This window comes from Saccostrea echinata, unplaced genomic scaffold (genome assembly GCF_033153115.1).
Source record: "Saccostrea echinata isolate AGI-Se365-2 ecotype Australia unplaced genomic scaffold, CSIRO_AGI_Sech_v1 ptg000030l, whole genome shotgun sequence".
In the NCBI taxonomy this organism is placed as follows: Eukaryota; Metazoa; Mollusca; class Bivalvia; order Ostreida; family Ostreidae; genus Saccostrea; species Saccostrea echinata.
Window position 1 is genome coordinate 10,424,060 of NW_026889779.1, and position 15,281 is coordinate 10,439,340.

The 15,281-nt window shown below is 34.9% G+C and overlaps 1 protein-coding gene across 2 annotated transcripts; it reads right to left on the bottom strand.

Annotated features, from left to right (window-relative positions):
- Nucleotides 1-159: 159 nt before the first annotated feature.
- Nucleotides 160-14,921, bottom strand: LOC133197267 (protein maelstrom homolog). 2 transcript variants are annotated; one of them, XM_061333227.1, is made up of 15 exons: nt 14,727-14,921; nt 13,243-13,359; nt 12,322-12,406; nt 11,988-12,134; nt 10,691-10,732; nt 10,425-10,558; nt 10,066-10,268; nt 7,663-7,725; nt 7,307-7,496; nt 6,024-6,105; nt 4,581-4,871; nt 4,327-4,418; nt 3,919-4,072; nt 2,628-2,717; nt 160-1,080 (listed from the first exon to the last, which is right to left on the bottom strand). In XM_061333227.1, exons 1-15 carry the CDS (start codon nt 14,856-14,858, stop codon nt 1,040-1,042), a joined length of 1,863 nt encoding a protein of 620 aa, XP_061189211.1. In that variant the 5' UTR covers nt 14,859-14,921; the 3' UTR covers nt 160-1,039. The 2 variants fall into 2 exon arrangements, with proteins under 2 accessions (XP_061189211.1, XP_061189210.1); XM_061333226.1 differs by having other exon boundaries at nt 4,327-4,421.
- Nucleotides 14,922-15,281: the final 360 nt, after the last annotated feature.

Sequence of the window (15,281 nt, forward strand, 5' to 3'; positions counted from 1 at the left end):
CTACCCATGTACGAGGGTGCTAGCGTACATTAAGAAGCAAACACTTGTGTTCGGGTATTACTGTCTTATGACAGCATCTACTTTTTCTTAATTTCCGTATTGAAGAACAATACACTCTAGCAAATCTAATGTATACTACTCAGATAAAACTCGCACTCATAAATGTTAAAAAAGTTTATTTTTGAAAAATAAATTCTGTCACCTAGACATTTACAACAAAACTTTTATGTACTACCTACATATCAAACAACTGCACATTCATTCTTCATAAAAGAAAAGACAATATGGCCAGATTGTAAAGCACTGATATAAATGACACATGATTATTATGGAGTGGATAGAAAGACCTGACGTCATACAAGTGCACTCAGTAGATGGAAAGACAACCCTGTGTCCATGGATTTACCAGGTTAAAGCTATTTTGAGGAACTATTAATGGTCTCATGATTTATGTACATATGAAACAAAAAACAAATGAAACATCTCAAAGACAACAAAGCATCATGTCTACATGTACAGTCAATCTTTTGTCATCTATAACTAGATGGGACCCAGGAGAAATATCTGAAGATTTGAGATATTGCTGTATCAATGGTATTGGAGATGCTAATGTTTGAGATACTCAAGTTCAACTGTATATCATTAATCAGCCTCCTTAAGTAATCATTTATGTTTTCTTAAGGTGGTATTGAATACTTCTTTTGTGATTTACCTACAGTTGAAAGTAAAGGATAATCGTAATTGATCATTTACAACATATTCTTGAAAAAAAAATAGTGCACATGAAAGATGCCATCTAACACACACAGATGGATGAAAGGACATATGTTGCTTCACAATCAAGCCAAAACAAAGAAATATCAAAAACATCACAGTATAATTGTCCAATTGAATACATGCCAGTCCTTCAGGCAAATTCTACTACAACTAGGATTCAAGTGATCTTCTTTCAGCAAATCCTGATTTAACAACTAAGATCTCCACATTTACAGTATATGCATTCAGCTTTCCCTTATGAAAACAGTTTGAATCTTTTTGATCAGTTACCCAACTGCAACATCTGAAGATGTCTCTGAACATCTGTAAAATGTAATAATGTTTGTTTTATACTGTTGTTTATTTAAAATATAAAATCTTCAAAAAAAACATAGGTAATCAAAGATTGCAGAGCTCACCTCAACGAATGTTGTCTTTAAGTAAGGCCCACACTAAACTAATAATCTAGGAGTGTGCATCCCTAGATGCAACATTTATGCAATTTTGGTCTGATAGGGCTTGCAGTTACTTTGGAATAGACTTATCTGAAAACTTAAAACTAGTCACTCATCCAGAAAATGTAAGTCAAATCCAGCATCCAAAGCAAGTTTGAGATTGTTCATCCCTTGATGCATCATCCATGCAAGTTTGGTTCAGATAGGCCTTATAGTTACTTGGAAATGAGATCTGCTCCAAATACTTTAACCTGGTTACTCATCTGGAAAATGTAGGTCAGATCCAGCATCCGAAGCAAGTCCAGTAGTGTGCATCCTTAGATGCAAGTTTAGTCAATGCAGGGCTTATAGTTACTTGGAAATGACATCTGCTCCAAAAACTTTAACCTGATCACTCATCCGGAAAATGTAGGTCAGATCCAGCATCTGAAACAAGTCCAGTAGTGTGAATCTTTAGATGTATCATCCATGCAAGTTTGGTCAATATAGTGTTTATGGTTACTTGGAAATGACATCTGCTCCAAAAACTTTAACCTGGTTACTCATCCGTAAAATATAGGTCAGCTTCAGCATCCGAAGCAAGTCCAGTAGTGTGCATCCTTAGATGTATCATCCATGCAAGTTTAGTCAATATATGGCTTATAGTTACTTGGAAATGACATCTGCTCCAAAAACTTTAACCTGGTTACTCATCCGTAAAATATAGGTCAGCTTCAGCATCCGAAGCAAGTCCAGTAGTGTGCATCCTTAGATGTATCATCCATGCAAGTTTAGTCAATATATGGCTTATAGTTACTTGGAAATGAGATCTGATCCAAAAATTTTAACCTGGTCATCGTCCAGAAAATATAGGTCAGATCCAGCATCCAAAGCAAGTCCAGTAGTGTGCATCCTTAGATGTATCATCCATGCAAGTTTGGTCAATATAGGGCTTATAGTTACTTGGAAATGAGATCTGCTCCAAAAACTTTAACCTGGTTACTCATCTGGAAAATGTACGTCAGATCCAGCATCCGAAGCAAGTCCAGTAGTGTGCATCCTTAGATGTATCATCCATGCAAGTTTGGTCAATATAGGGCTTAAAGTTACTTGGAAATGAGACCTGCTCCAAAAACATTAACCTGGTCATTCTTTAGCTAAAATTGCAGCATCTGAAACCTTGACTGATACAATAAAACATACTAGAAGCATCCTCCATGCATCTCTGACTAATATAGGCCATAGAAGTACTTGAAAAGAAAACTGCTCCAAAAACCTTAATCTGGGACGCCGACACAGAGGCCAAGGGTATTACATAAGCTCCCCCAACTTCGTTGAGGTGAGCTAGAAAATGTATTACACATAACACATAATTTTTATCGATCTCGACCACACAGCGACACTCATTTTTATGTACAACCACAAATGTCTGCTTACCCATTCCTGGAGGAGCGTAACCACGGCCTTTCGGAAGTTTCAGTGATGGATCAATAGTTCCCATGATTCCTTTTCCTCTTCCAGTGACTTCTGTAAGATAAACACAACTTCCAGTCAATTTCACTATAAAAGATATACACTTCACTGCCCTTAACTTGTAGTCTCTAAAAATAATATTGAAAAAGGCTTATTGAACTGTGTTAAATCTTACAGAGTAGGATAATCCATTATAGCTTAATTAAGGTTCCAATATCAAAAGATTTAATACTGTTCTTGATAGGAAGACTTGAGGAATTTCTGATTGTGGCTCTATCCTACACCACGGGCCACGATTTGCACAATTCTGATTCTACACTACATACATGTAGAACTGCCGCTTATCATTATGTGTAACTGTGGCACAGCTCTTAAGAAGATTTTTTAAAATAATATTACATGTACATAAAAATTTGACCCTCAACTGTGGCCCTGGGACCATGTAGAACTGCCGCTTATCATTATGTGTAACTGTGGCACAGCTCTTAAGAAGATTTTTTAAAATAATATTACATGTATATAAAAATTTGACCCTCAACTGTGGCCCTGGGACCATGTAGAACTGCCGCTTATCATTATGTGTAACTGTGGCACAGCTCTTCTTAAGAATATTTTTTTAAATAATATTACAAGTATATAAAAATTTGACCCTCAACTGTGGCCCTGGGACCATGATTTAAATGTGAATGTCTACTATCTGTATCTAGTAGTGTGCATTCCCAGATGCAACATTAATGCAATTTTGGTCTAAAAGGGCTTGCATTTACTTGGGAATAGACTTATCTAAAAACTTTAAACGAGTCACTCATCCAGAAAATGTAAGTCAAATCCAGCATTTAAAGCATGTTTGAAAGTGTTCATCCCTTTATTTATCATCCATGCAAGTTCAGATAGGCCTTATAGTTACTTGGAAATGAGATCTGCTCCAAAAACTTTAACATGTCACTCATCCGGAAAATGTAGGTCATATCTAGCATCTGAAGCAAGTCCAGTATATAGTGTGGATGCTTAGATCTATCATCCATGCAAGTTTGGTCAATATAGATCTATAGTTTCTTGGAAATGAGATCTGCTTCAAAAACTTTATCCTGGTCACTCATCCAGAAAATGTAGATCAGATCCAGCATCTGAAGCAAGCCTGATAGTGTGCATCCTTTGGTGTATCATCCATGCAAGTTTAGTCAACATAGGGTTTATTGTTTCTTGGAAATGAGAACTGCTCCAAAAACTTTAATCTGCTTCAAAAAACAATAACCTCTCTGAGGTGGAGCGGTTAATCTGCTGGCTAATTGTTGCTGTGGAATTTGTGCCCTGACTGGAGGCTCCATAGCCTTAAATCCCGGGGGTACAGCAGAAGATTCCTTAGGGGCTTGACTGTTTTGTAGACTGTGTGATATACTGTTTAAAGTCTGAAACAAAAATAGTCATTAAAAACCATCAAATACACTTCAAAATAAATTCTTAAAAAATCAAACAAAGAATTACAAGTGTCAGTAACTCTGCATTCAACATTTTAATCAGTTATCAAACAGCTATAGAAAGAATTGTAGGCTGGATAGAATTTTGGGAAACAATCGGATGCAACGTAAAGTCTCAACTTTTCAAAGACTTTCACATTCTATTTTATATCATCTTTTGGCATATATCATTCTTAGTTTCTTACTGGTTTGGAGGGTTCCTCTTTTACCCAAGCTGCTGGAGGGACTGGTGCTGAACTTGGATCTGGGGCCATAGCTCTTCCTGCAAACTTTTGTCCTGCTGTTGATATATATTATACAAAAGAAAAGCAAGTGTGAAAAATGCCAATGCTTAACATTTGCATTTGATTTTCATTTCAATGTCCTTTCAATACTTAAACAAATATAACTTTTAAAAAAACCCATCAGATTTGATTAACATCTTATCTTGTTGTCCTACCTGGCTGCTGGGCATGACTTAAAGGAACTCCTCTCCCAATCCCTACCCCTTGTAATCCAGTCCCCCTTCCTAGTCCTGGAAAATCTCCACCATTAGAGGTAAAACCTAAAGAGGGAGCACCTGCTACACCTCCCATACCACGACCCAACGATGGAAACTCTGTCTGTGTAGCTGTAGGGGGTGGAGGTTTGGAGGGAATAGGTGTGCCAGACCACATGCCTCGTCCCATATTTGCTACTTTAGGTTTTTGCTGTTCTGCCCATGGATCTCTTGGTGCTGGTGCCATATTTACTAAATTAAAAATGTTTAAAAAATATTTAAGATCCTTACCTTATCATATCAAGTATTATGTACTTCTTAACCAGTGATTTTTCTACACTCAATTTAGGTCCGAATATCGGCCCTTTCCCCTCTTAAAAATTACCGATTTTTTCCCAATTTTCAACTGCTTTTTTCCCAAAATCAAAACGTATTGTTTTGGTTTAATTGAATTTTTTATGTACGACTTATCTAAAATGGAACGCTATTGTTTTTGGTCATTCGGACGCTTAAAATAACGGCGAAAAACAACAGTTTAATTGTGTGTTTGCAAGACTTGGAAAATCGATCATGTGGAAGTCAAACTTTTGTGTCAATACATCATAAGAAATTTAAATATGCATGTGAATCTGTTAAGCATAGCTTTATTTGTAATTTGCAAGTACTAGTAGTTCTACAACAAGTGTCCTTGATTTCACGAAAATTAAACTGTTTCTTCATCCTGCAGAGACTGGCATTGCAGAGAAATATGCGATACAGCAATACATGCTTGTAAATAGTGTCAAGATTATTCCATCTCCAATGCGAGCAATAACGAGAAATCGGGAATGATTTTTTTTTTCTCAATTTATAATTCTACCATAATGTTAAAAAAAAAAGAATATCTATAGGACAATCAAAATACAAAAATGAAAGAAAATTAAAATGTAGAACTGTCCATTTTGTTGAACTTGAAAAATTTTGTAGCAAATAAATTCAATAAATGATATTACATTTACTTATTATTTTATTTTACTTGTCAATATGAAGGTTAATTACAATCTTATTGTTTTTTCCCAATTTGACACAAATGTCGACAATTTTTCCCAATTGAAAAGGCACAGGCCCCTTTTAAAAATTGTAGAAAAATCACTGTTAACCTATGAATGTGTTGTTACACTTTACAAAGCTGAACTGTAATCAAGGTGACTTGTACAAAGCTGAACTGTAATCAATGTGACTTGTACAAAGCTGAACTGTAATCAATGTGACTTGTACAAAGCTGAACTGTAATCAAAGTGACGTGTACAAAGTTGAACTGTCATCAATGTGATTTTTACAAAGTTGAATCATAATGAATGTGATTTATACAAAGCTGAATCATAATCAATATGACCAATGAATGAGACAACAGAAATGCTTTACCTGGGAGGTGAGGACGTCTAAGGGAGGTCATAGACTGATTGTCATCATCGCTTTCATCTGAACTTTCATCTTTAAAATTCTTCTAGAAAAGTGTAGAGTATCTTTAAACAGCATGAATACTTTTTACTAGTATCTACCAGTAATAGTTGTGTGAGATACTAGAACTTGTACACAAACACTGTACCTCTCAAGAAATAACCATGAATGCTTGTAATAGAAAGATGCTCAAAGGGTAAAAATTTCAAATTCTGCCAATATTTTTAGTTTCTAATTACATTTTTAACACAATAAGCTTATTTTACAAAAAAAAAACTATCTTCCGGAATTCCCAACTGCATTTTTGATACTCCTATCAGTTAAAGGTTTGACAAACATCAAAATGATCCAGACTACATGTAGTGGCCTAGTTAAAAATAGCAAATACGGCCGTCGAGTTAACAGGTTAAGGTGTTGAGATTTAGATTGGTCATGATGGCATTGATTTCAGTGCAAATTCATAAAGGAATGACTCTAATACTTCCATGGCACATAGTGGAGGTTTCTGAAGGTTATTCCATGCTAGAACTCAATAACACTATCAAAGACAGCTCTCTCAACCTTGGACGTTTCCAGAAAAGCTTCAGCAAGACTTGCCGATTTCATTTAGTGTGGGTAAATCAAAGACTGATAAATTTGACAATGTTTAATAAAATCATAAGTGCTATTTATAGAGCTGTAACACTCTTAGATTAGTTGTGATACATAAGCAACTGACCAAATGCATCACTAAAAGTGTTGGGTCTGTAAGTTTAACATGATGCTGTTGTTTCATTACACGAATCATCAGAATGTAGAAAATGCAAGAGAAAAGAGAAAGAAGCAGGAAATAAATTATCTTTATTTCTTTACTCAATGTTGAAGCACTGTTGATTAAAAATTGCTAGTTTTGACATTTAAAAAAAAAAATTCAAAAATCCCACGTCTGTTTTTTATGAGATAAAAAGAAACCAAGTTATTAATTTTTTAAGGCCTAACCAATGACTTTTCATCAAATCACGAAAATTTGACCCCTTAGAAATAAGTGATTCTCAAGGAGAGAGGTTGCACTTGAAAGATTTATTTCTTGGATTTGACACTTTTAATTTTTAGAAAATTACAAGACATTTTAAATAAATTAGAAACAAAAGTGAACTATTCATTTTTACCAGAGAGAACTGTAAAGTAAATTTGATAAAAATTATTATTTTGAGGTAAACAAGAGCAGGATGTCTACAGGCTTCTACAGAAATACATATTAATATTACCTTAGCTAGGGCACTGTAACTGTTGCTCTGTTTAATTGGGGATTTTTCGAACCTCTGACTCTGTGACGGAACTTTGACTTTCATGGAAGATGGTGGAAGAGCTACCACTGGGTTGTCCGAGCGGACAGGGAGATGTCTGTTGGTCAGTTCTATCTTCAACAGGCCACAAAAACTGTCTGAGATAGCATACCTGACGAAATAACAGATATCCAAAATAAATAGGAAGTTGAAGAAGGATCAATAGGAACTGTCTAGTAATTAATTCACTTTACAGCAAAAGCAACAAATTCTGATCCTTTATATTACAGGATCACATTAAAATATTGGATATTCTTCCTGAATAATAAAAAACTCACGAGTATCTTTGAATAATCCCCAGTGAGCAGTATTTACATTCCAGTTCTTCATGGTAATCACATCTAAAATAAAAAAAACATTACTACAACCAGAGAAACAAGCCTCATCTTTCAAAACGTTCCCGGAAATTTGAGTCCTCAAATCTTCACCTCATTAAACCCTAATTGGCAAATGACCAAAAACATAACAAGAGGCCCATGGGCCACATCGCTCACCTGAGCACATTGGCAAGGCAGAAGCACAAATCAGTTCAGTATTGAAAAGATTACGGGGGGGGGGGGGGGGGGGGCTTGAATTTTAAACTACCTGATGATGCTTCCATGTCAATATAACAAATGGCTTTGTTGTACTTGAGATGATTTTTAAAAAAAATTTCCCATATATTCCTTTGTAAAAATTTGATCCCCCATTGTGGCTCCTCCCTATCCCAGGGGTCATCATTTGAACAAACTTGAATCTACACTACCTGAGGATGCTTCCATATCAATATGACTAAACATAGCTTTTCTGTTCTTGAGAAGAAATTTTTTTCTATATGTTCTTATGTAAAACTTTCGATCCCCCTATTGGTCCCCACCCTACTCTCGGGGGTCATCATTTGAACAAAATTGAATTTACACTACCTGAGGATGCTTCCATATCAAAATGACTAAACATGATTTTCAGTTCTTGAGAAGAAGATATTTTCCTATATGTTCCTATGTAAAATTTTCGATCCCCCATTATAGCCCATCCCTATCCCCTGGGGTCATCATTTTAACAAATTTGAATCTACACTACCTGAGGATGCTTCCATATCAAAATGACTAATCATGGCTTTGCAGTTCTTCATCAGAAGATATCTTCCTATACATTTCTATTTCAGACTTTTTTCCTCCATTGTGGCCCCACCCTAACCCAGGGGGTCATGATTTGAACAAACTTGAATCTACACTACCTGAGGATACTTCCACATAAATATGATCAATCAGGGCTTTGCTGTTCCTGAGAAGAAGATTTATAAAGATTTTTCCTATATATTTCTTTGTAAAACTTTGATCCTCCATTGTGGCCCCGCCCTACCCCCGGGGGGTCAGGATTTGAACAAACTTGAATCTACACTACCTGAGGATACTTCCACATAAATATGATCAATCAGGGCTTTGCTGTTCCCGAGAAGAAGATTTTTAAAGATTTTTCCTATATATTTCTATGTAAAACTTTGATCCTCCATTGTGGCCCCGCCCTTCCCCCGGGGGGTCAGGATTTGAACAAACTTGAATCTACACTACCTGAGGATGCTTTCATATAAATATGACCAATTAGGGCTTTGCTGTTATTGAGAAGAAGATTTTTAAAGATTTTTCCTATATATTTCTATGTAAAACTTTGATCCTCCATTGTGGCCCCGCCCTTCCCCCGGGGGGTCAGGATTTGGACAAACTTGAATCTACACTACATGAGGATGCTTCCATATATTTTTAAAGATTTTTCCTATATATTTCTATGTAAAACTTTGATCCCCCACTGTGGCCCCGCCCTACCCCCGGGGGTCATGATTTGAACAAACTTGAATCTACACTACCTGAGGATGCTTCCACATGAGTTTCATCTTCCCTGGCTTTGTGGTTCTTGAGAAGAAGATTTTTAAAAGATGCTATTAATTTTTCACTAATTCTTTATTATCTCCTCTTGAAAGAGGGCGTGGCCCTTCATTTGAACAAATTTGAATCCCCTTCACCCAAGGATACTTTGTGGCAAGTTTGGTTGAAATTGGCCCAGTGGTTCTTGAGAAGAAGTCGAAAATGTGAAAAGTTTACAGACGGACGGACGGACAGACAGACAGACGGACTACAGACAAAATGTGATCAGAAAAGCTCACTTGAGCCTTCGGCTCAGGTGAGCTAAAAAGGTTCTAAGGTAAATTAAGTTACAACTCAAGGGTGTGCAATTAGGATTGTCCAACACTCATGGGCTACTGTATTTAAGGTCGGTCTATTGGTGTTTTATATGGAGGTAGCCCTCAGCCTAGTGAAAATTCAAAACTACCCATGTAATGCATGAAAAGAACTGCAGGTATTTTCCCTTTCTTTTTGCTAACTAAATTCCCAAACAATGAAAAAATTCCAAGGAGCCTAGTCCTATTGTTCATAAATATTCATCATTCTTATTTTGCAGTACATGTATTACTTCTAAAAGCAATTGTTTTTTTTTATCTAATCCGAATTTCCTCCACTCCTCTGTTTGTAGATATCCTCAACCAAAGAGCAAATGTCATTTGATATAAAATATAACATTTTTTTTTTTTAAATTGTTACTTTTTTCCTTACATTTGGGCTAGTTAATTTTCACTTGGTAATTTTTTTTCTGCCACTACCCCTGGGCTGGTGTTTGAATTTTTTAACTACACACCCTTCAAATACCTGGTTTTGGGCTCATAATCCCAAGAATTTGAAGTCAGCATTTCAATAACTCGTGTCTTTGACACAGAGTGACCTATGTGTTGAAACAGGTCTGTGACCATGCCCTCTAATTCATAAACTTTCTTCAGACGATTAGGGATTCCAAGACAGGCTCTCCCATGAATCCATTCCAAACAGTACACTGTTTCTTTAATGTCATTGCCCTATAAAACAAAGCAACGTAACATTACCTTCATGATGAAATATACAAGCTAAGGTTCAAAAATATGAATCACAGAAGTAGATTAAGCCTATACATCTTTTATCTATCCAGTTATATTTAAATCCAGCATTCTTTATCATATATAATATGAACCAACCAGACAATAAAATGGAGGGTATTCTGGTTTCTCTCCATTAGGATTTACAAAATTTTCTAACTGGATCCATAAACCTCTGTAATTAGAGTCAGCATTCTCAAAATTCTCCATTGGAATTTTATGGTAATCCTCACCTTTTTAAATAAATTTATTAAAATATAAACTTAACAAAAACATACTACAGTAAAAACTGAAAAGCTAATGTTTAAACACATTTTCTTTTCCGAGTCTGAGATTAGCAATAAAATTCATGAAAATGTTCTTACTTTTTTCTTTACAAACTCCTTTATATCCCAAAGGAATCCTTCCTGAAAAAATAAACATAGGTAATCACAGTTGACCTCGACGAATGTCATCTATCTGAAAGGCAAAGTCGCAAACCAAATGTTTTGGTAATTTGATTCCCTAGATACAACATTCTGTACAAGTTTGGTCTGGGTAAGATTTACAGTAACTTGGGTATGTACCTATTACATCTTCCATGAAAGATAAGTCACTGTAAAGTTTGAAAGTTACTTGGGAATAGATCTGCTCCAAAAAATTAAACATGTTCAATCAATAGGAAAAGTATGTCAATTCAAGCATCCAAAGCAAGTCAGATTACATGTATCCCTAGATGAATCATCCACCCAAGTTTGGTCTAGGTAGGACAGAGAGTTACTTGGGAAAAGACATCCTCCAAAAACTTTAACCTGTTCAGTCATCTGTAAAATGTACCATCTGAAGCAAGTCTGGTTGTGTGCATCCCTAGATGCATCATGCATGCAAGTTTAGTCACATAATCACCATAGGGCTTATAGTTACCTGGGAATAAGATCTGCTCCAAATACTTTAACCCGTTCATTCAGCAGGAAAATTAAGTCAGATCCAGCACATGTAGCAAGTCTATAGTAGAATACATGTACTCGGATCGTCCATAAGAATTGAAACAGAAGGGGAAATAAAACAAGAGGTCCATGGACCAGAATGCTCACCTGAGTCACCATAGCCCTGGTGTTTTTCATCAGCTGATTTTTCCATGTATATCCCTACCCAACCCCTGCAGGGTCATAATTTGAACAAATTTGAATCTACATTACCTGAGGATGCATCAATTTAAATATGAATAATCATGTCTTTGCTGTTCTTGAGAATATTTTGAAAGATTTTTTTTATATATATTCCTATATAAAACTTTGATATTCCAAAGATAGACAAAAGAGAACTCTGTACAGTGAAACATAGAAGTACTTACAAAGAAAACTGCTCCAAAAACTTTAATCTGGGATGCTGAGGGTTTAGCATATTAAGCTTCATGGAAGTGAGTTAAAAATGCTAACTTCTTGGTAGTGTGTAGCAAATCATATTTTGGTATTTATCCAAAGCTAAAGCAGTGATCCCTTTTATTGCAGATATCAAATAAAACTGCCCAAGACTTTTTATTGTTACTCATTCTACACATGCAATCACATTATATTAATTCATTTAAATCTACATTAATTCTTAAATTCCTAGAGCAATATGCATTCTATCATTGTCTATTTCAGTTGCACACTTTGTTTCCATATAAATTACACTGTTTACCTGGTTCTATAAATCTGTGGAGTTTTTTACTAATGCCTCGCTTGATGCTGTATTCAATTACACCGATTTCTGCGGGCAAATAATGACCATCATCAGTCAGACACAGTGTTTGGAAGTTGATTAAATAAAACACTTCATTTGCAACCTCTGAAAAGAAATTGTGTGAAACTTGATTTTAAGCAATAAAAAGAATAAAATATATGATCAAATCCAAATTAATAACAACAAAAATTTCTATCTGGTAGTTTATGAATGTAATAACATAAAATCCAGTTAAAGTGAACCATCAATAAATTTGACTGATTCTAATCCATATAACTATATGCCAACTGACCTTCTCCAGGAGGCCATTTCTCTCGGACAGACATTCTCTGCTTTAGTCGCAGCTGTTCAGTCTCAGCTTCAACATCTACACGCTCCTAGAATGGGTCAATCACAAACATTTCCATTGTATAAGTATTATAATATTTATACAAACTATACTGGAATAATCTCATGCATATGCCTTCATGAGTAAGTAAACATGGGTTATCAAATATTTAGTTTATGTAGTACATGTATCCGAAAAAATCTGTCAGCATGCATCATGCAAGTTGTGTCCTACTTTTGCCTGTAGATACTTTGGCATAGACCTGTTCCTAATTATTTTCACCTTGGATGCTGACACAAGGGGCATAGTGTAATTAATCAGGGATTTTCCACTAAATTTTGGGAATGGGGCCTGGGCCCTTTGAATTGGGAATTTAATGATATTTTATCAATGATTGGGAAATTATATCACATGACAATTTTCAAGAAATAAACACTAATGATCAATAAAATTGAGCTTTTGTTTAATTATTTAGAACTTTTAATCAAAGAGTAGATTAATCAATGCATCACTTGAACAATTCGTCTTCAAACTTTAGTAATTCTATTGATTTTCAACTCCAACTGTAACAGTTATTTTACTGGGAAAAAGGAAGGATTTTTGTAATTTGGAATGGAGCCTAAATACAGCCCTACACATGGCAGTGGAAAATCCCTTAATTTATTATTTTTAGTATATTTATCTCAACAATCTTTTTTTATTGACCAACTTAATTTTAATGCATCTTTAATCAATTTGAAAATGGAAATCTACATGTCATCAATGTGCATTATTATTATTTTCGCTTAGAAAGAATGTGCAGCACATTATATAAGACCCAAAAGGATGGTCACTAAAAAGCTTAGGATCATCAAGTTCCTATATACAATATTGCAGAATTCTTACTGAGAGCAGTTTTCCCTGGTTGTCCATTCTGTAGCAATCCCCACTGGCTCCCTTCATTTGCTTTTTATATTCCTTAGCCCTCTGATCATACACTGCTCTCTCTTTATCTGTAAGAGCCTATATATAAATATTCAAAATAAATGCATCGGAATATACCATGAATAAAGTTCTGCAGAATTAAAAAAAAAATGAAAATAAAATATTTCTTGTGTCTAGTTGGAAAATTTTTCTATCTTATCCTTTGGTTTAATTTTTCAGAAGTTTATTTTAAGTGGTTTTTTTTTTATCTTGATCATTATCTAAAATTAAATATTTTAAAGGCATATGGCAACAAATTCCACGTTAAAATTCCAATTTTTCTCTCTCAGTGGACCGAGTAATGTCTAAATTTTATTCCACACCAATCAAAATTATGCACCAGAACAAAACCAAGTTTTCTTCATATGGTTAGGCCTAAAAAAATTAATAACTTGGTTCTCAGGCTCACCCGCATCTCATTCAACAATGCACATTACCCATTTTTATCCTCAAATGAATAAAATAAAATTTATTTTTTACGCTCGTGCATATTTATATAATCACTCTTGAAAATGTGCCTTTTTCTGTGTAATTGCAATCAAAGTTCTAAAATTTTGGGGGCAATATACAACAGTTAATTGTGACCAAACAGTTACTTCTTGAATGAAATAATAAAGAAGACCATTTCTGGTTATCATGGTAAGGCATAATAAAAAAAGATGTTTGTTTACAGTTACATGCTGAAATAAGAGAGGGTCAGTAGGTAGGATTTTTTTTTTATTTTATTGAATTTTTTTATACACAAATTCACATGAATTGGTTGAAATACAAAACAGTTAAACCATTGCTTATTGCTTTACTTTTGTTTTTGGGCTTGTAATGGGCAATAGAATAACGATAATGTAGATATGAAACATGCCATTTTGATTCTAGTACTTTCTATTTCAATTTCAAACATTTGACCATGATTAAGATGCATATAAAAGTTAAACTGACCGGCGAGTGACTTCCGGATTTTTACGATGAAAAAAATTTGGGTCGGCGATAAAATATGGGGTCGGTCGGGTAACCGTAAACAAACATATATTTTTATTACGCCTAATTGATTGGTAATTATTCAGCATAATGTGAAGTGGTCATACTTATCCATGCTTCATCACACACAAGGTGGTGTACAGTTACTCAAACAATAGAAATACATCTTTTGCTTAAAAGTGTTCAAGCACAGCAATGTTTAAACTATCTCTGCTTTGAATTGCTTTTTTGAAAATCCCTAGTATAAATATTAGTAGTCATTTACAGTGATTTACATGCGATTTTTTGTCTTTTTTTAAATAAAAAGCAAAATTGTGAAAAGTTGCATTGAAATACCTAAATAAAACTACGGTACGTAACTCTAGCTACGTAGCTAAATGTACTGATTGTACTGGACCTGTTCAAATATAAAATTAATACAAGTTAATTACCTTCCATCGAGGGTGTGCAATGGGAACAACGTCCTGGATGCCATTAGGAAAAACACGCCCTTCCTTTCTAAGCGATGGTTCGATGTCCTTCATGAAAAAGTAAAACCCATTTCTAGCAGGTTTCTTCGGCATGATGCCTAGCCTAAACTTCTAAACTCGTGTTCAGAAAAAATCTTTGGTCTGACAATCGCGGGAAATAAACCTGGTTATGCTATTTTATAAATGCCGAACCCGATGGAATTAAACTTTCTAGTAGCTAACAAGATTATGATACAAAACGAAAATAACTTGACGCTTACTAATGATATTAAAATAAACATAAAACTGTTGAAAAATTTATGTTACTTATGCATGACAGGCCCGTAATAAGCAATTTCAGTTTCTGTGTGTTTTTTTTTTTTAATTATTTTTATTTTTTTCGGGGGGGGGGGGGGGGGCACAACCACAGTCTTGTAAAAGAAGTCGAGGAAACTATTTTCTGTGACGTCAGAATAAATTTACATGCTAAATAAGGCACCAAGGTGACTGACAAACAGACCAATCGGCTAAATGAGT